At 40.7% G+C, this 18,488-nt stretch overlaps 2 protein-coding genes across 2 annotated transcripts in view; one reads left to right on the forward strand and one right to left on the reverse strand.

Annotated features, from left to right (window-relative positions):
• Positions 1–7,885, forward strand: part of LOC117975669 (protein mono-ADP-ribosyltransferase PARP4-like) — a 71,696-nt gene extending 63,811 nt beyond the window's left edge. Inside the window, exon 19 of the mRNA XM_063595896.1 lies at positions 4,937–7,885. The gene's annotated coding sequence lies outside the window, so the exon portion shown is untranslated. The remainder of the gene's footprint in view (positions 1–4,936) is intronic.
• A 3,664-nt stretch (positions 7,886–11,549) lies between these two features.
• TPTE2 (transmembrane phosphoinositide 3-phosphatase and tensin homolog 2) overlaps positions 11,550–18,488 on the reverse strand; it is an 89,253-nt gene continuing 82,314 nt past the window's right edge. Inside the window, exons 21-23 of the mRNA XM_055097122.2 lie at positions 15,301–15,393; positions 13,821–13,891; positions 11,550–12,035 (exon numbers count right to left, since the gene is read on the reverse strand). Coding sequence (XP_054953097.2) covers positions 11,933–12,035; positions 13,821–13,891; positions 15,301–15,393 — 267 coding nt within the window. The 3' untranslated portion in view covers positions 11,550–11,932. The remainder of the gene's footprint in view (positions 12,036–13,820; positions 13,892–15,300; positions 15,394–18,488) is intronic.

Raw genomic sequence — 18,488 nt, forward strand, 5'->3', positions numbered from 1 at the left:
CGACTTGGACTGATGGTGAACTCTTGCCTCCCCCCAGGGATATGTGGTGCCTGTCATAAGCTCCAGAGAGCTGCCTTCCATGAGACCAGCAGAAAAGTGGGCAAACATGAAGTCCAATCCCCCTATCCAGGCTGCCATTGACCTCATGGCAGGGGCTGCAGGTACAGTCCTGTGCCTCATAACCATGTTTCTGTTGGTGATGGATGGCATATCTGATGGTGGTCCCATGAGATTATACCATCTTTTACTATACCTTTTCTGTGTTTATATATGTTTAGATACACAAATACCACTGTGTTACAGTTGCCTACAGTATCCAGTACAGTAACATGCTGTACAGGTGTGTAGACTTCAGCAACAGGCCATACCGTACAGCCTAGGTGTGGAGTAGGCTATGCCATCTAGGGTCGTGTGTGTGTGTTCTATGATAGCACAATGATGAAATTGTGTAATGACACATTTTTCAGAACATGTCCCAGTCATTAAGAAAGGCCTACGTATAATCCCAGAGAAAACCCAGTCTTCTCTATTCCTCAAGTACCTTCTAAATGAGATCAAATGAAAGTAGTATGAAAACATTACCTTTCTCCCTCCAGAAGCGATGGGCTTTACCTTTGGGATGAATCCATTTGATGGAAGTGAAGTGTTGTTCAGAGTGTGGCAGAAGATAGAGGAGTGTCCATTATTGCTAACACCTTGTGAGTCAGGGTGAGGGGAGGAATGTGCCCAGTACAGCTGGAAAACAGCTCAGAGGTGAAGCCCCTTGTCCATTGTCACCTGGCTGGAATAGGCAGGTGACATGGTTCTTCACTTCAAGCCTGGCAGTCTTCAGAGCCCTTGTAGTGCAAAAATAACACCGTAGCATCTCCCAGGAAACACCACTTACTGTCCCTGCTAGTGTTGGGAAAGAAAGGAGGACACTCTTTAGAAATGTCTTTTACAATGGGACTGATAATGGACTGTATCTTAGAGCCATGAAAGGAAAGGAGAAGTTGTAGGATTTCCTGGGAATGTCAGCTAACCTGAGCCTAGGGGCCTGAGCCCAAGGGCAGACTGAGGCTCCCCCAGCACAGGGAGGTGCTGCCTGTGACAAGGGGGTAGTGCTGGCACAGTGCAGGCTACTCCCTAGAAAGATCAGCTTGAACATGCAGGAAGAGCAGAACCTTCGGGCTGAGGCACAGGCGGAATGGGAAGTGCATGGTGGTAATTTAGTTCTCCTGAGGCCAGAAGTAGGAGGAGCGGTTGGAATGCTGATTGCCCAAAGGGAAACCCTGGACTACCCTGGCCTCCCACAGGACTCTCATAGTAATTGCGGCTCCCTGCAGTGGAGAGGCCAGAAGGAGTGTTGCCCAATGCTGTCCTCATCCAGTCCACCCCCCCACCCACCACACACAGATGAGTATGGTCACCTCATCAGTCATTTGCTCAGTTGTGAAAAAGAAATTGTTCAGAGAAGAGCAAAGTGTTTTTCCATGAGCCAAAGGTCGGCCAAGGTATGCTAATGAGGAGGACTGGAGACAGCGCATCACAGACACTGATAAGGAGCACTGGGCAAGGGCACTTCTCCCAGGGCAGAGCCCACAAGGAGCGTCCTGGCACCAGATGCTCAGGGAACTGAAGGCTGGCAGGGGCCTGCCCAGTAGTCTCTTGCCCACTGCATGCCTTTAGGCTACAGCCTCCCAGGCCCCGTGCCCCCTCCCCTCCCCCGTGCCACACTGGGAAAGATGCTGACCCTGAGAATGGTGCAACCATCTGCCTGCCCCTGGCCACCTCTCACCAGCACGTGAATGCTCTTGGGCTCAGTTCTGTCTCTGCAGTAGGAGGGTGTTTAGCCACATGAGAGAGTCTCACCTTTTGACATTTTATGTCTTTCAGTCTGTCAAAGATCTAGAACATATTGTGATGGAATTAAATAGTTTACTTTTGGCTGGGCAAGGTTGCTCAAGCCTGTAATCTCAGCACTTTGGGAGGCTGAGGCAGGTGGATCACTTGAGGTCAGGAGTTCAAGACCAGCCTGGCCAATATGGTGAAACCCCGTCTCTACTAAAAATACAAAAATTAGCCAGATGTGGTGGTACACGCCTGTAATCCCAGTTACTCGGGAGGCTGAGGCAGGAGAATTTCTCGAACCCAGAAGGCAGAGGTTGAAGTGAGTGAAGATTGTGCCATTACACTCTAGCCTGGGTGACAGAGCAAGAATCCATCTAAAAAAAAAAAAAAGAGTTTACCTTTTCCTATTTATGCGCATACAGATATTTGGGTACCACATTTGTAATTTACAGTTAGTTTGAAAGATAGAAATTGTAACAGTATGGTTGGGAGCCAGGTATGTAAGACAGTTGCTGGTGGGCATGTTTTGAACATGTATTGGGCCCTTATATGTACGATCTCTGTGATCCCATCATTACTGTTCATTTCTTCCAGGAGAGGAATGACACACTTCTCACTTTAATTGCCAGATTATCTCCAATTCTGAATCAGTGGAATATAATTTAATATGATTTTACTATGATTGAGTCATTCTCTCCCAGGTACTGCTGGGCTAGGATAAAATGAGATCTGAATTACATTAAAATAATTAATTATTCCAAGAGAAGAGGTGACAGAATGTTTTAAGTGGGCGCATAATTTAGATAACCTAGATGCAGATAAGCTGAATAAAGCATTTAATCCAGCACATTCATATTTTAACTTGATCATCAGCAATAGGGGTTTGAAACCCAGTTGCAGCTGCAGGTCCCACACAACTGAATTCGGTTCCTTGTGCATAGCAGTGTTCGCTGGAGATGCCTGGAGGTCTGAAAGTGTGCCCTTTTATAGGCAGGAATTCTACCAGGATGGGTGTAGCTTGTTTTTTTAAAAGGCTTGGGACTGGATACGATTGCCCAAGAAGACAGTGCAGACAGCGAGGAGGGCTGAGCATGAATGGGACGACCTACCAGCACAAAAAGGGCAGGCAGGAAGGCAGTAAAGAAACGAGCAGGGCCCAAACCAGGAGAGTGTGGCATGCCACGATGGAGACTGAACAGAAGCAAAACCATGGGCGACTGTAGTGTTGTTCCCTGTTGAAGGAGAGACACTCTATTTCAGGAGACCTGGACTTCAGTTCAGTTCAGTTTCCTTAGCAAAGGACAAAATGGGGAGAGAAGACAGGGAATCAGGGAAGAAAAACTCATTCACTTATGTGACGCAAACATCGCATGCAGTCGTACCAACCAACTAAACATGATAAGCTACAAAGAACTATGGTTTTCGCTGCTCTCAAAACGCTACTGAGATTACCAAGTTTTAAGCTTATTTCAAGATTATTTATAGGTGATCCCCCAACTGGGAAAGTCATTTCTGAATTTCTTCTCTTCTAAAATAGATCTAGAAAAATTAACAAACTTTATTCCAGTAAGAAAGTTTGGGATGTACTGCTTCAGCCCCTGTCCTAAGGAAATTATCAAGCCTGGAGGGTGGGGTGCTATCCATTGCCTGCCAACATGTTACCTTCTGGCATCCAGAAGCTTCCCTGTGCCAGATGGAGCCACCAATGTGGGGAGGAGAGCACAAAGAGCAGAGAATCCACAGAAACCATACCTGCAGGGAGCAAACACCGTCACACCCCACTGCTGTGAATGCAAATGCATTTACCTGTTCTTACCATCTCCCTCAGCATGTTGAATCTATTCTGGGGTTAGACAAGCTCCCAGACTTACCTGCTATGTTTAATAAAAACATGGTAAAGGAAGAATCGGGGCTATTAAAATGCTTAAGAATGAGAAAGTTGAAAAAAGAAAAAAAGACGTAGATTGTGTTTGGCATGTCTTCTCCCCACTGTAAGGGGTTGCCACTCAGCTGGAGGCCTGCTGGTTCATGTGGGCCAGCCCTCGACACCTCAGTGACCAAAAGAAATACAACCCTCACTAGAGCTTCTTGTACTTGGCAAGACCCAGACGTAGACCTGGGCTACCAAACAAAACCTTGTGTTCTTAGAGCCTGGGAACAAGAGCTTTGACAGTTTCCACAAAGAACTCTTCCGCAGCATTAGCATTTCTACTTTCACCTGCCTGCAGCCATTACTACATTGACCTCTGGAAATGTCACATCAGCTGTTCTTGAGATAAAATACCATTTGCTATTTTTTTTTCTCTAGGCCCTGTCCCTTTGATGTTAAGTGGTGGAGGGAGTTAGCGGGATTTGCTCTGGCTTGCGGTATATCCAGTGGATTGTATCAAATCCAGAATTCAAGTTCTTTCCATGTCTGGAAAACAGGCAGGATTTATCAGAACCTTTATAAATGTTATGAAAAATGAAGGTGAATAAACACCTGTTTTTCCAGCATCTAGTATACATCTTAAAATCTGAGATATGAACTTCTCTGTTTTGATTGTAAAAGGAAAGAGAACAGTAACACAGAAACTTTGTGTTCCAAATAGAGCACAGATACCTTGTCTATTACTCATAGTAATCCTCCCTTAAATTTGTATAACATGTGAAGTTTTACAAAGTACTTATACCTCCCTTATCTAATTCAATCTTCATAACCACCCTGGGCAGTACTAATATTATAAACCAGTCTCCAACCTCAAGTTTGGTGCTCTTGCCACTGCCCAGGTGAAGCTGCAAAGCTGTGGCCACCTCTGTCTCCACGGTTGCATCTGTCTGGCCATCTCAGGCCTCAACTCTGCCCCATCCATATACTAAGAGTTAACCAAGCATGGAATTGGGGTATGTTACCTGAGCATCAGTCAGTTTCGCCAGGAGACCTGATACTTGTCCTTGTTTCTGTTGGTCTATTTAGGGAAAGCTGGGAATGTGTCCTTCCATGACTTGTTGGTTTTTAGCACTCTTGCCTGGATTTGCATGTGTAAATATACCTGTGCTATGCAGCTGCATGGGTGTCCCCAAAGGAGGGATTGTTGCAGTCTTTGCTTGCCCTTTTGTCTTCTAGGAATAATGGCCTTATATTCTGGACTGAAACCTACATGATTTGAGCATTCCCTGACAATGGAGCACTCTTTTTGGCCTACGAATATAGCAGGAAGTTGATGATGAGCCAGTTGGAAGCATACTGAAGTGTCTTGGAGGGCCCGAGTCAAGCACAGGTGTTTGAGGACTACTGTTCATCTCAGGGTTTCTTGTAGTACAAGACCAGTGTGAAGTTATCCTGATTTCTTAGGAATTTTGCTTTTTTGTCTTCCCTTATACCCTACATCTTAAATTGTACGGAAGAACTTCTATTTTGCATCATGTCATTTCTGCCCATAATTGTACTGAAATAGAGAAGTCACTGCTCTTTCCCTTGGTAAAATAGAGAGTGGTCAGTAGCCTTATGCACCTAATTCAAAAGACTGAGTACAGTTCTGTCAGGGCTTTTACATAAACCTCTACTTGCACATGCAATTTGGACAGTTATGTGCTGAGGGAAATACAGTTTGGTTCCATGTTTATTTCAAATATTACCAGAAAAACCCAGAGGTGATCGTTTCTCATGAAGATGCTTACAAATGGTTGCTTAACCCATTCTAGATGTAGGATCTGCTTAATGTGTGTACTATTCTAAGTGGTTGATTTTTTTTTTAAATATGGAGTCTCACTCTCTTGCCCAGTCTGGAGTGCAATGGTGCAGTCTCGGCTCACTGCAGCCTCTGCTTCCCAGGTTCAAGCAATTCTGCTGCCTCAGCCTCCCGAGTAAGTGGGATTACAGGGGTGCACTACCACACCTGGCTAATTTTTGTATTTTTAGTACAGACAGGGTTTCACCATGTTGGTCAGGCTGGCCTCGAACTCCTGACCTCATGATCCACCCGCCTCGGCCTCCCAAAGTGCTGGGATTACAGGCATGAGCCACTGCACCTGGCCAAATAAAACATATTTTTAACCAATAAAAATTAAGGACAAAGAAGAGCATTCCTTATAGAATGATAAAGGGCACAATTCAACCAGAAGACTTAGCCTAAATATGTACACACTCAACATTGGAGCACCCAAATTCATGAAACAAGTTGTTCTTGGCCTACAAAAAAGATTTAGACACACAATAACAGCAGGAGACTTCAACAACCCACTGACAGCAATAGACAGATCATTGAGGCAGAAAACTAACAAACTCCATACTTGCACTTGACAGTTGACCAATTGGACCTGATAGACATCTACAGAACACTTTGCCCAACAAACACAGAAGATACATTCTCATGTGCACACAGAACACATTCTAAGATCAACCACATGCTTGGCCACAAAGCAAGCCTCAATAAATTCAAAAAGTTTGAAGTCATACCAAGCACACACTCTGACCACAGTGAGACAAAAATAGAAATCAGTATCAAGAAGATCTCTCAAAACTACATAAATACATGGTAAATACATAATTTGCTCCTGAATAACTCCTGGGTGAAAATCTAAATTAAGGCAGAAATAAAAAAATTCTTTGCAATTAATGAAAATAGGGACACAACATACCAGAATCTCTGGGATGCAGCTAAAGCAGAGTTAAGAGGAAAGTTTATAGCACTAAATGCCTTCATCAAGAAGTTAGAAATATCTCAAATTAACATTCCTACTTTGCACTTAAGGGAACTAGAAAAAAAGAATAAACTAACTCCAAAGCTAGCAGAAGAGAAATAACTAAAATTAGAGAAGCACTGAATGAAGTGCTTTTTGAAGTGCTGTTTTTTTTAGACTAGATACAAAAATCCACACAAAAGATCAGTGAAACCAATAATTAGTTTTTCAAAAAATAAACAAGATGGATAGCCTGATAGCTAAACAAAGAAAAAAAGAGAAGAGCCAAATAAGTACAATCATAAATGACAAAGATGACATTACAAACAATCCCACAGAAATACAAAAGATCCTCAGAGAATACTATAAACAACTCTATGCACACAAATTAGATAATCTAGAGGAAACGGATAAATTCCTGGAAACATACAGTCTCCCAAGATTGAATTAGAAAGAGATTGAAACCTTAAATAGACAAATGCCAAGTTCCAAAATCAAATCATTAATATAAAATCTACCAACAAGGAAAAGCCCTGGACCAGATGAAGCAACAGCTGAATTCTACTAGATGTACAAAGAACTGGTACTAGTTCTATTGAAACTGTTCCAAAGAACTGAGGATGAGGGGTTCCTCCCTAACTCAGTCTATGAAGCCAGCATCAGCCTAATACCAAAATCTGGCAGAGAAACACACAAAAAGAAAACTTCAGGCTAATTACTCTGATTAACATAGACACAAAAATTATTAACCAAATACTAGGAAACAGAATCCAGCAGCACATCGATAAGTTAACACACCACAATCAAGAAGGCTTCAGTCCAGGGATGCAAGACTGGTTCAACATACGCAAATCAATAAATGCAATTCACCACATAAACAGAACTAAAAGCAAAAACCATATCATCATCTCAATAGATGCAGAAACAGCTTTTGATAAAGTCAAACATCCCTTCACATTAAAAACCTCAACAGACTAGACATCAAGGGAACATACCTCAAAATAATAAGAGCCATCTATGACAAACTCACAGCCACCAACCTACTGAATGGGCAAAACTTGGAACCAATCCCCATGAGAAATGAAGCAAGACAATGATGCCGACTCTCACCACTCCTATTCAACATAGCACTGGAAGTACTACCTAGAGAACTCAGGCAGAAGAAAGACAGAATAGGCATCCAAATAGGAAAAGAAGTCAAATTATCTCTCTTTGCTGATGATATGATTCTATATCCAGAAAACGAAAGCCTCTGCCAAAAGCCTACTAGAACTGATAAACAACTTTAGCAAAGTTTCAGGATAAAAAAATCAATGTATAAAATTCAACAGCATTTCTATACACCAATAATGTCCAGGCTGAGAGTTAAATCAAGAACAGAATCCCATTTATGGTAGCGACAAAGAAAATGAAATAACTAGGAATACAGCTAACAAAGGATGTGAAAGATCTCTACAAGAACTATAAAACACTGCAGAAGGAAATCAGATAACACAATTAAATGGAAAAACATTCCATGCTCATGGATTGGAAGAATCAGTATCATTCAAATGGCCACACTGCTCAAAGCAATTGACAGATTCAGTGCTATTTCTATCAAACTACCAATGTCATTCTTCACAGAATTAGAAAAAAGTATTCTAAAATTCATATGAAACCAAAAGATGGCCTCAACAGCCTGAGCAAATCTAAGCAAAAGGGCAAAGCCAGAGGCTTCAAACTATAAGGCTATAGTATCCAAAACAGCATGGTACTGGTACAAAAGCAGACATATAGACCAATGGAACAGAACAGAAAATCCAGAATAAAGCCTTACACTTACAACCACCTGATATTGCAAGCTGACGAAAACAAGCAATGGGGAAAGGACTCCCTATTCAATAAATGGTGTTGGGGTAACTGGCTAGCAATATGCAGAATAATGATACTCGACCCATACCTTTCATCATATACAAAAATTAACTGGAGATAGATTAAAGATTTAAATGTAAGACCTCAAGTGATAAAAATCCTAGAAGAAAACCTCAGAAATACCCTTCTTGACATTGGCCTTGGGAAAGAATTTTTAACTAAGTCCCCAAAAGCAGTTGCAATAACAACAAAGATTGACAAGTGGGACCTAATAAAGCTAAAGCGCTTTGGCACAGCAAGAGAAATGATCGACAGAGCAAACAGATAACCCACAGAACAGGAGGAAATATTTGGAAACTATGCATCCAACAAAGGTCTAATATCCAGAATCTATAAGGAACTTACACAAATCCACACGCAGAAACCAAATAACCCCATTAAAAATGTGGAAAGAACATGACACATACTTCTCAAAAGAAGACATACAAGTGACCAATGAGCATCTGAAAAAATGCTTCACATCACGGATTGTCAGAGAAGTGCACATCAAAACCACAGTGAGATACCCTCTCACACTACTCAGAATGGCGATTAATAAAAAGTCAAAAACAACAGATGCTGGCAAGGCTGCAGAGAAAAGGGAACGTTTATACATTGTTGGTGGGAGTGTAAATTAGTTCAGCCACTGTGGAAAGCAGTCTGGAGATTTCTCAAAGAGCTTAAAACGAGCTACCATTCGACCCAGTAATCCCATTATTGGATATATACCCAATGGAAAAAAGACCATTCTACCAAAAGACACACACACTGATATGTTCATTGCTGTGCTATTCACAATAGTAAAGATACGGAATCAACCTAGGTGCCCATCAGTGGTGGATTGGATAAAGAAAATGTGGTACATATACACGATGGAATTCTACGCAGCCATAAAAATGAGCAAAATCATGTCTTTTGCAGCAACATAGATGGAGCTGGAGGCCATTATCCTAAGCAAATTAATGCAGGAACAGAAAACCAAATACCACATATTCTCACTTATGAGAGCTAAACAACAGGTACCCTTGGACATAAGGATGGGAACAATAGACACTGTGGACTACTAGAGGGGGATGGAGGGAGAGGGCTGCGGGTTGAAAAACTACCTATTGGGTACTATGCTCTCTACTGGGGTGCAATATACGGATGTAACAAACTTGCACACATACCCCCTATATTTAAAATTAAAGCTAAAATTTTAAGACATGAGTATCATTCTGATCTAAGTTTCTTGAGTTCTTCAAAGAATCATTCATTTTGCATTCTAAGAAAGCAATACCCAAAGAGGCCTTAAATGAGTTTTCTTTGAATAAGCAAAAGCAGAATAGTGTGAAAACTCATAATTTCCAGAAATTTTGGTGGGTCTTGGAGGTCTGGGGAAGAGAAACCTTACTGGTAATCTCCTTATTTCAAAAAGGGACATTCTTAAAATAAAAAAGGGGGTTTCCTTCCTTCCTGTATTTCTAGTACTGAAAAAGACAGATCTTAATCTTCACTGAGCCAGCTAAGTATTTTCCTCCCTATTCACCTAAAGCCAGGACATAATCTGCCCTCTGTAGATTATTGCTGTGTGAATTTTAAAGGAAACAGTGTAACATATGTTGTGCCTACACATGTTTCTGTCATATGAATGGCAGGGCGTAATATTAACATGAAAGGAATTTGAAAGCACGTTCTATGATCTTTTCCTCAAAGGGGGAGCCAGGTCAGGGGGAGTAAAGGAAAAAGGCCTTAGTTGGGCTGCTGCAGGGGCAGTTGGAACCTTTTTGGAATATTTAGAGAAGAAAAAATCACCTGCAGTGAGGCGGCTCACCAGCCTAGTGGGGCTCTTGGCTCCTGACAGGTTGCTGCCTTCCGTGCCCACCATGGCTCAGGGCTCTACTCTCATCTGTGCCACTCTGGTACCCACAGCCATTATAGCAAGTATTTTTCTATTTCCACTCAAAAATTAAAAAACTCTATGGCAAACTCCCGACATTGAGCTGCTGATGTGAGTGGTCCCAGCGGTTAGTGTGTTGGTTAGAAAGTTGCTATGCCAGACAGGTTTGCCCTGGACTCTCAAACCCTGTATTTTCATGAACTGCTTCTTTTTTTAGTCCTTTCTGTAGAGTGCCAGGTTTTTCAGGAATGAGTATATCGTGTTTTAGCAGTGACACTTTTCTTATTAGTTGTTATCTTTCATCTTGGTCTAGATTGTTGAGGGCCTTGCCAATAAAAGGAAAATCATTCAAATAAGAATAATTTCAATAAAGCCAAGATAGAAGGTTTTCAAGGACAATCATGGCCTGAAGATACAGTGGCAATAAAGGTATTTTGAATGAAGTAACACCCACGGATTGGGCATGGTGGCTCATGCCTTAATACCAGCACTTTGGGAGGCTGAGGCAGGCAGATTGCTTGAGTTCAGGAATTTGAGCTCAGCCTGGGCAACAACAGCAAAACCTCGTCTCTACTGAAAATACAAAAAAATTAGCCGGGTGTGCTGGTATGCGCCTATAGTCCCAGCTACTCAGGAGGCTGAGGTGGGAGAATCACCTGAGCCTGGGAGGTTGAGGCTGCAGTGAACCAAGATCACACCACTGCACTCCAGTCTCGACAACCAGAGTGAGATGCTGTCTCAAAAAATAAAAAATACAAATAAAAAATTTGTTAAAAAAAAAAAGTAGCACCCAGCACCAAAGAGGAAATAATAATGATTTCCTGTAGACATAAGGCTAACCAGTGTTTATAACGCAAAGATAACCTCCCTTCAGAGTCCCCCCAAGCTTAGGTGAAGTTGGTTGTGAGCAGGAGTAGTGAATTTCAAAATAATACACCTAGATTAAGAATATTTGACTTCACTTATAATTTTATACAAAAGCAGAAGTTACCAAAGATTACTTATCTTCATATTTACCACCATCTTCTTACTCCAACCCCCATGTCTGTGTGTAATTAAAGGAAGCTTGTCAAGTAAGCTACCTATTTAATGCTCGGAATGAAAGAGAGTGTGTGTTGGGAGTTGGGGAACTGCTTATGTGAAACATTTCTCTCTTCTGGATTTAAAACTTAGTCTTGGTTGCCAATCTGTTAACAGACAGTTTGTAAATGAAGGGGAAGAAAAATATATAAATTAGCTTTCTAATAAATCTGAAATTACAAATGTGAACCAAAGCAGGGAATAAATACTTGACCAAAAATATGTAAGTAAGTGGGTGTTGGGGAATCACAATTTTTAAATATCTCAAGTTTTTGCTATGAAAGTTCTATTTCAAAGTTCTTCAAAATGATGCCTGATGTTCCTGCATACTGTGTTCCAAATTTATGTAAATACAAGATGGAAAGTGTGAAGTATGTGCCTTCAAAAAAGAAGAAAAACACTGACATTTTATCTATATATATTTAATAGATTTATGAAGAACATATATCAACATATATAAATATAGATGCATCATCAAGGAAGACTTAGGACACATGAACATGTGGCAGGGGTTGGAAAGAACATAATTCTTTCCCAGAAGGGGAAGGGGGAGCTATACTTAGTCGGATCCAGCTACAACATCATTGGAAGTCATTTCTCGCCAAAAAGTATCTCCACAGCAAATTCTGGTGGATAAATTTTCCATGCTTTTTGTTTATGTGGATTATCCAATTCATTTCTTGGTAGACAAAGCCTAAGAATAGAAAAAAAAAATTACATTTTATATTGGGGCTCACCAAAAAGCCACGCAGTTGGGTACCCACGTTAGAGCTGGAAGAAACAAAAAAAAACCTCACCATGAATAGAACCCCAGACCCTTTTTTGCATTTCAGTTGGCTTCTTCCACCTTTTTAGTGAGACTTAAAAATACTTTAATCTTCAGCAACACATCAGTAACACATGCTGACTCTCTTAGCATTGCTTTATATGGAATTAATGACATCCAAGTTTAATAAAATATCTAAATTTCTCTCTGTGACAGAAATCAGTCAGGATAGACATGAATGAAAACCCAGTAATAAAATACTATATCTCTTTTAATTTATGTGTGAAGTTGCAATTTTTTGAATTTTTACAATCAGACCTTGGAAATGACCTTGAGCAGTAGGCTATAACTCCCATATGCTTAGCGTTCCAATAATGGAACACTAGGCATAAATTGGTTAACCCATTTATGCCTGGTATTCTAAATGATAGAAGTTAGCATTTTTGGCTAAACAACAATCTTATAACTAACAAAAACAGCTTTACCAAGTAGTATGTAAATTTAAATGTTACAGAAATCTTTAGAAATTTATATGAAAGTAAGAATAAAAGTGATCTAGCTTATCACTTCTCCAAAATGAACGCAGTGTTTTAAAGGAAAAAAACGGTATCCTTTAGCAAGAACCACTTTTGAGGAGCAGCATCAAATGAAGCTCCACCCAGGTCTCACTTTTTGAGGGACTTTGCTCATGTTAGAAGAAAAAGCTTATTGTTTGTATGCATCTAAAAAAAAAACTTGTAAAAAATTTCCATCAAATCCAAAGTTGACTCTATCAAAATCCATTAAATGTTTTGCATTGCAAGTGTGTAGACCAGAGGTTTAATTTCCTGATGCCTTGCTGGACTTAAGTAGTTATTCGATCCAGTTCACGTTTGAAGAAAAGATTAGGACTGGATGTAACAATAACTATCAATTCATGCCACATATAATCATAGCCACTTCTTCAACTCTGACCTAAATCATTTAAAAAATATTTTGTCCTTTTGTATTGAAGAGTATGGTTGATACAAAAAAAAATCTCAATTTTTCACCATCACAAAACAAATGCTACTTATAGTGGAGAACTTCTAGACTGAGAAATGTGGTTCCAAATATGGCAGGTTTTTTTGGAACAATGATCTCCAAACCCAATTAGTAATTTTTCAGAAAGTTTTCCCAATTCAGTCATTAGAAAGCCACATTTGAATGGCTATTTAAATAGACCATTACTTAATGATATTTCTTAGCTGTATTCCTTATTAATACTGTGTGTTGTAACTTCTCCCAGATATAAGTGTGTCCGTCAGCTTTTCAGCTAGCTGAAGCCTCCCTAGGTCCTGCCTTACTTTAGCACAAAAGTTGATGGTGGTTCGTCATTGGTAAATCAGCACCTACTGACAGGGACCTGACATATTGAAGGTGCTGAGCAGACTCATATTGAACTTCTCTGGGAGGAATTTACTACCAAACTTAAGATCTGATGATAATACTTTTGAACTCATAACACAGTCCTATGGCATGGACCCTGAGGATACTGCAACAGTGGGTCTCAAGAACAAATGTATTTTTAAAATAACCAAAGTAAGAGGAGTAAGGCAAGGAAAAATGGTGGCTCAGGGATTTTTTGCTTTCTATAAATTAAGTTTATGATAACCAGCAAAAGACTTGCCATTACACCTTATTTATAGACATTGAAGATTAGGCTGTTTCTATGGGTTTCTATTATATTCATACCTGTTATTTTGAATAAAAGACGTGTTGAACCAGAAGAAAAATGGACAATTGTCATAGTATTTAGGAAGATTCTAAAAAGAAAAAAAATTTCAAAGTAAAACTGACACCAAGAACTAATCATTCCAAAGAAATTAAAGTTCCTTTCTTTATTCCTTTATATATTTATCAAACAATTATAACCATTAAATAGGTAGCACTCTGCAATCTATAACAATACACTCAAGACACAAAGGAGGAGGCTTTAAGAAAATGCTATTGCATTCTCTTGCTGTTTGTATCAAAATTTTCAAGGAATAGTGTTTTTCCCATGATAGGTCTTTAATTTAAATGCTGCTATTTGAATCTGGTTTAGATAGTGCCAAACAGACGCTACTAAGGACCTATGCCTATATATACCCAACTACATTGTAGTGAGTTCTTATAATTTTTTTGTTGCCTCAGCATCCCTTTTAATTATAAATTGTATTTTCTGATATCAGAAGTGGGGTTCAGTCACCCTCAGCAGTTTCCAGTTCACCTCCTCCCAGTTTCTCCATGTGACTGATCCCGATATCTGCCTTATACAATCTTCTCCTGGTGACCCCTTCATTATGGGACAGCTAGATATAACCTACTTGACTTATCCCACAGACCCCCATACTCCGCAGGGACCATGTGGATATATCAGTGACCACCTCTCAGTCACAGCAGAGACTCATGGCTGCTTGCGTTAAACCAAATTAGACTTCCCCTCAGGAAATCTGCTCAGGTAGCACCTTACATCCCAATAAAGCCTTCCACTCTCAGGTCCCTCCCTCTCTCTCACTATTGCTCCCACCCATCAGTCGAGCACAGGTCTCCTGGATGGCTCCCCCTTCCAGTTGGCCCTGTGTGCTGCCCTCTTCTCTCTGGAATTAATAAAAAACTGCTTTGGTTATTTCATGTGTTGTATTGTGCTGCCTTCTCTGTTTCACCCAACTGAGTCACCCAGACCTAACTCTCTTTCCAGTCAGTGCTCCCAGCTACTCAGGAGGCTGAGGTGGGAGGATTGCTTGAGCCCAGGAGGTTGAAGCTACAGTTAGCTATGATCACGCCACTGCACTCCAGCCTGGGTGACAGAGTGAGACCCTGTCTCAACTTCTTAATTTTTTTAAAAAGATGCAAAACAAAATGTAATCATTGCTATGCAGTAAAACGTACCTTTGGGTTTTTTTTTTTTTAGCATCTTGGCTTTTACTTTTTTTGTGTTTATTTTGTATTTTTTATATTTGAGAATACATGTAAATTTAGAAAAATTTAGAAAATTTACAATTTAGAAAAAAACAAATGAACACAAATTATTTAAATTACATATGCTCTTTTAAAAAAATTTGTTATAGATCTGATTTATTGTTTTCCTCCCCCTCCCCCTCCCTTGTTGGGAATTGCAGTAAAGCAAATCTTAAATAAAATCATTAGACCAGACAAGAACAATGGCAGAGGCTATTTTGTGATTACTCACCAAAGAGAAAAACTGCACTTTCACATCATCATACACAGGTGGACCGTCATATACATTAATTAATACTTTGTCTGATTCAGTGTCATGCAATATCTATGAATGAACACATGGAATTGAGAACTACAAACCTAGATAACAATAACAAAAGTTCCTTTTCACTTATCATGACTTCCTGTATTTATCAAGTACTTTTGCTCTCACAGCCCAATCACTACATGCATAAATAATTATTAATAATCTTTTCTAGTTGCAATACTGTTGTTTATGTGTGTGTGTGTTTTCATTTGTTTTTTGTTTTTTGAGACAGAGTCTCACTGTCACCCAGGCTGGAGTGCAGTGGCGTGATCTCGGCTCATGGCAACCTCTGCCTCCCAGGTTCAAGTGATTCTTGTGCCTCAGCCTCCCGAGTAGCTGGGACTATAGGCACAAGCCATCACACCCAGCTAATTTTTGAATTTTTAGTAGAGATGGGGTTTCACTGTATTAGCCAGGCTGGTCTCAAACTCCTGGCTTCAAGTGATCTGCCCGCTTGGGCCTCCCAAAGTGCTGGATTACAGGCATGAGCCACTGCACCCGGCCTGTTGTTTATGTCTTTTAAAGGCCAACATGTTTAGGGTTATCATGAACCACTTTTCTTTTTTTTTCTTTTCTTTTCTTTTTTTTTTTTTTTTTTTTTTTGAGACAGAGTCTCACTCTGTCACCAGGCTGGAGTACAGTGGCATGATCTCGGCTCACTGCAACTTCTGCCTCCCAGGTTCAGCTGATTCTCCAGCCTCAGCCTCCCAAGTAGCTGGGACTACAGGCACGTGCCACCATGCCCAGCTAATTTTTGTATTTTTAGTAGAGACGGGGTTTCACCATGTTGGCCAGGATGGTCTCGATCTCCTGACCTCATGATCCACCCACCCTGGCCTCCCAAAGTGCTGGGATTACAGGCATGAGCCACCGTGCCCGGCCATGAGGCACTTTTCAAAAGTGCAGCACTTTTAAAAAGTGCTGCACTTTTAAAAAGTATTGAATTTTCCATTAGACTTTAATCAATTAAATATTATTATTTAATGTGTGTCATTTGATTTTCATGTGTTAGGGCCTTTTTTGAGAATACATTAAGAAGCTCAATTTTAAAGCTAGCATTGACATTCAAAAAGCAATGCATAACTTATCATGGTTTTTTATTTTCTAAATTTAAAAAATAACAACGGGGGTCTGTAACACTTGGGGGTTGGGCCTGCATGCTCCTCCCAAGGGAGGGGGAGAGTGGGGTCCCCCTGCTCATCATGTTTTATCAGAACTCTTGTGTTTGTCAATGGGATCTTTGAACTTGACCAGTGCAGGCTGCAGGATGGAGTGACCAAAGATAGCTCAAGTTTTGGAATGAATGACTTTGAAGCTGTACTAGTTCTTTGACTCATTCTCATAGAAATAATGGCACCCACAATAAGAAAGGTCTATGCTAGGCCCTGTGAAAAACACAAAAGGAGGTGCAGACTCAGTTGGCCCCTTCAGGGAGCTGTACATTTAAGAAACAATAGTAGAATGGTACATAACTCAATCTGTACGACAAAGACTGGGTGTGCTGTTATGTACTACTGGGGGCTAGTTAACAGAAGGTGCAGAATGCAAAAATTTCATTAAGGAGGTAGAAATTGAATTGGGCATGAAGCAGTTTAGATAAAGGAAGAAGAGCTCTGAAAAAAGAATCTAGTCCAAACGGAGAGAAAAAGACGAGCAATAACACAAAGTAGAAATTAGAAAAATGGGCCAGGTGCGGTGGCTCAAGCCTGTAATCCTAGCACTTTGGGAGGTTGAGGTGGGCAGATCACCTGAGGTCGGGAGTTTGAGACCAGCCTGACCAACACGGAGAAACCCCGTCTCTACTAATAATACAAAATTAGCCAGGTGTGGTAGCACATGCCTGTAGTCCCAGCTACTTGGGAGGCGGAGGCAGGAGAATCGCTTGAACCCAGGAGGCAGAGGTTGTGGTGAGCTGAGATTGTGACAGTGCACTCCAGCCTGGGTAACAAGAGCAAAACTCCGTCTCAGAAAAAAAAAAAAGAAAAAGAAAAAACTTGGAAAAACAACAACAAACAATGTCGGGCAGTGTGGTTCATGTTTATAATCCCAGCATGTTGCAAGGCTGAGGTGGACAGGCTGCTTGAGCCCAGGAGTCTGAGACCAGCCTGGGCAACACAGCAAGTCCCAGGCTCTACAAAAAATAAAAAAAATTAGGGGATTGCTTGAGCTCAGGAGGTTGAGGCTACAGTGAGCCATGATCATGCCACTGCGCTACAGCCTGGGTGACAGAATGAGACCCTGGCTCAGGAGGAAAAAAAAGGAAAGGAAGAAATAACCAACTAACTAACTAACTAAATTAGAGTTGTGTTCCAAGAGCCAAAAGGGATGACCCAGTTTATTTGGAATGAAGTCTGCTGGTCAAGCTACTGATGGAAAAGAGCTCAGGTGTTACGTTAGGGCTATTATATCTTCAGACCTCAAGAGCCAAGGAAATAAGAGAGAAGTTGTTGAAAAATATGGTGGGGCATTTCCTATGTGACAAAGAGGCCTGATAATTATCACATATAACACTTATTTAGTGATTTATAGTTCACAAAGAAACTTCATATATATTATCTAATTGAATTCCCATTACACTTGGATGTGTTATTTATTTTACAGATAAAGATGTTGAGACAAAGGTGTTAACTGGCTCTGACCATGGGCACACAGTGTGTCTTCTGCTCTACCTACAATTTTTCACAATGAGAGGAGTATTTCAGGATGCATAGTTCAGGATTCTATACATTGCATTATAGAAGGAGAAAGAAAGGGTAAGGAGACCACTGCAGAAATCTACGCTGAGCAAAGGAGATTCTGGACAATTAGTGGCAGTGAGAACAGAAAGGAAGGAGAACATAGAAAACTGTCAAAGGCATAATCAACAGAGATGGATGACTAACTGGATTTAGGGGGCTGAGGCAAAGAGAATCAAAGCCCAAGGCGTGAGTGGAAGAATGCTGGTGCCATTTGCAGAGGCAGAGAGAAAGCTCCTTGATAATTGAGACTGGCGAATGCATTTGAGTTGGAGTGGAAACTGTTCATGTTGTAGCTCCTGCATCTACAACTCAGTGGGTGCTCATAAATAGCTCTTCAGTAAATGAACAAATAATAGTTGAAGTAAGGGGAATGGG

Source organism: Pan paniscus, chromosome 14 (genome assembly GCF_029289425.2).
Source record: "Pan paniscus chromosome 14, NHGRI_mPanPan1-v2.0_pri, whole genome shotgun sequence".
NCBI lineage: Eukaryota > Metazoa > Chordata > Mammalia > Primates > Hominidae > Pan > Pan paniscus.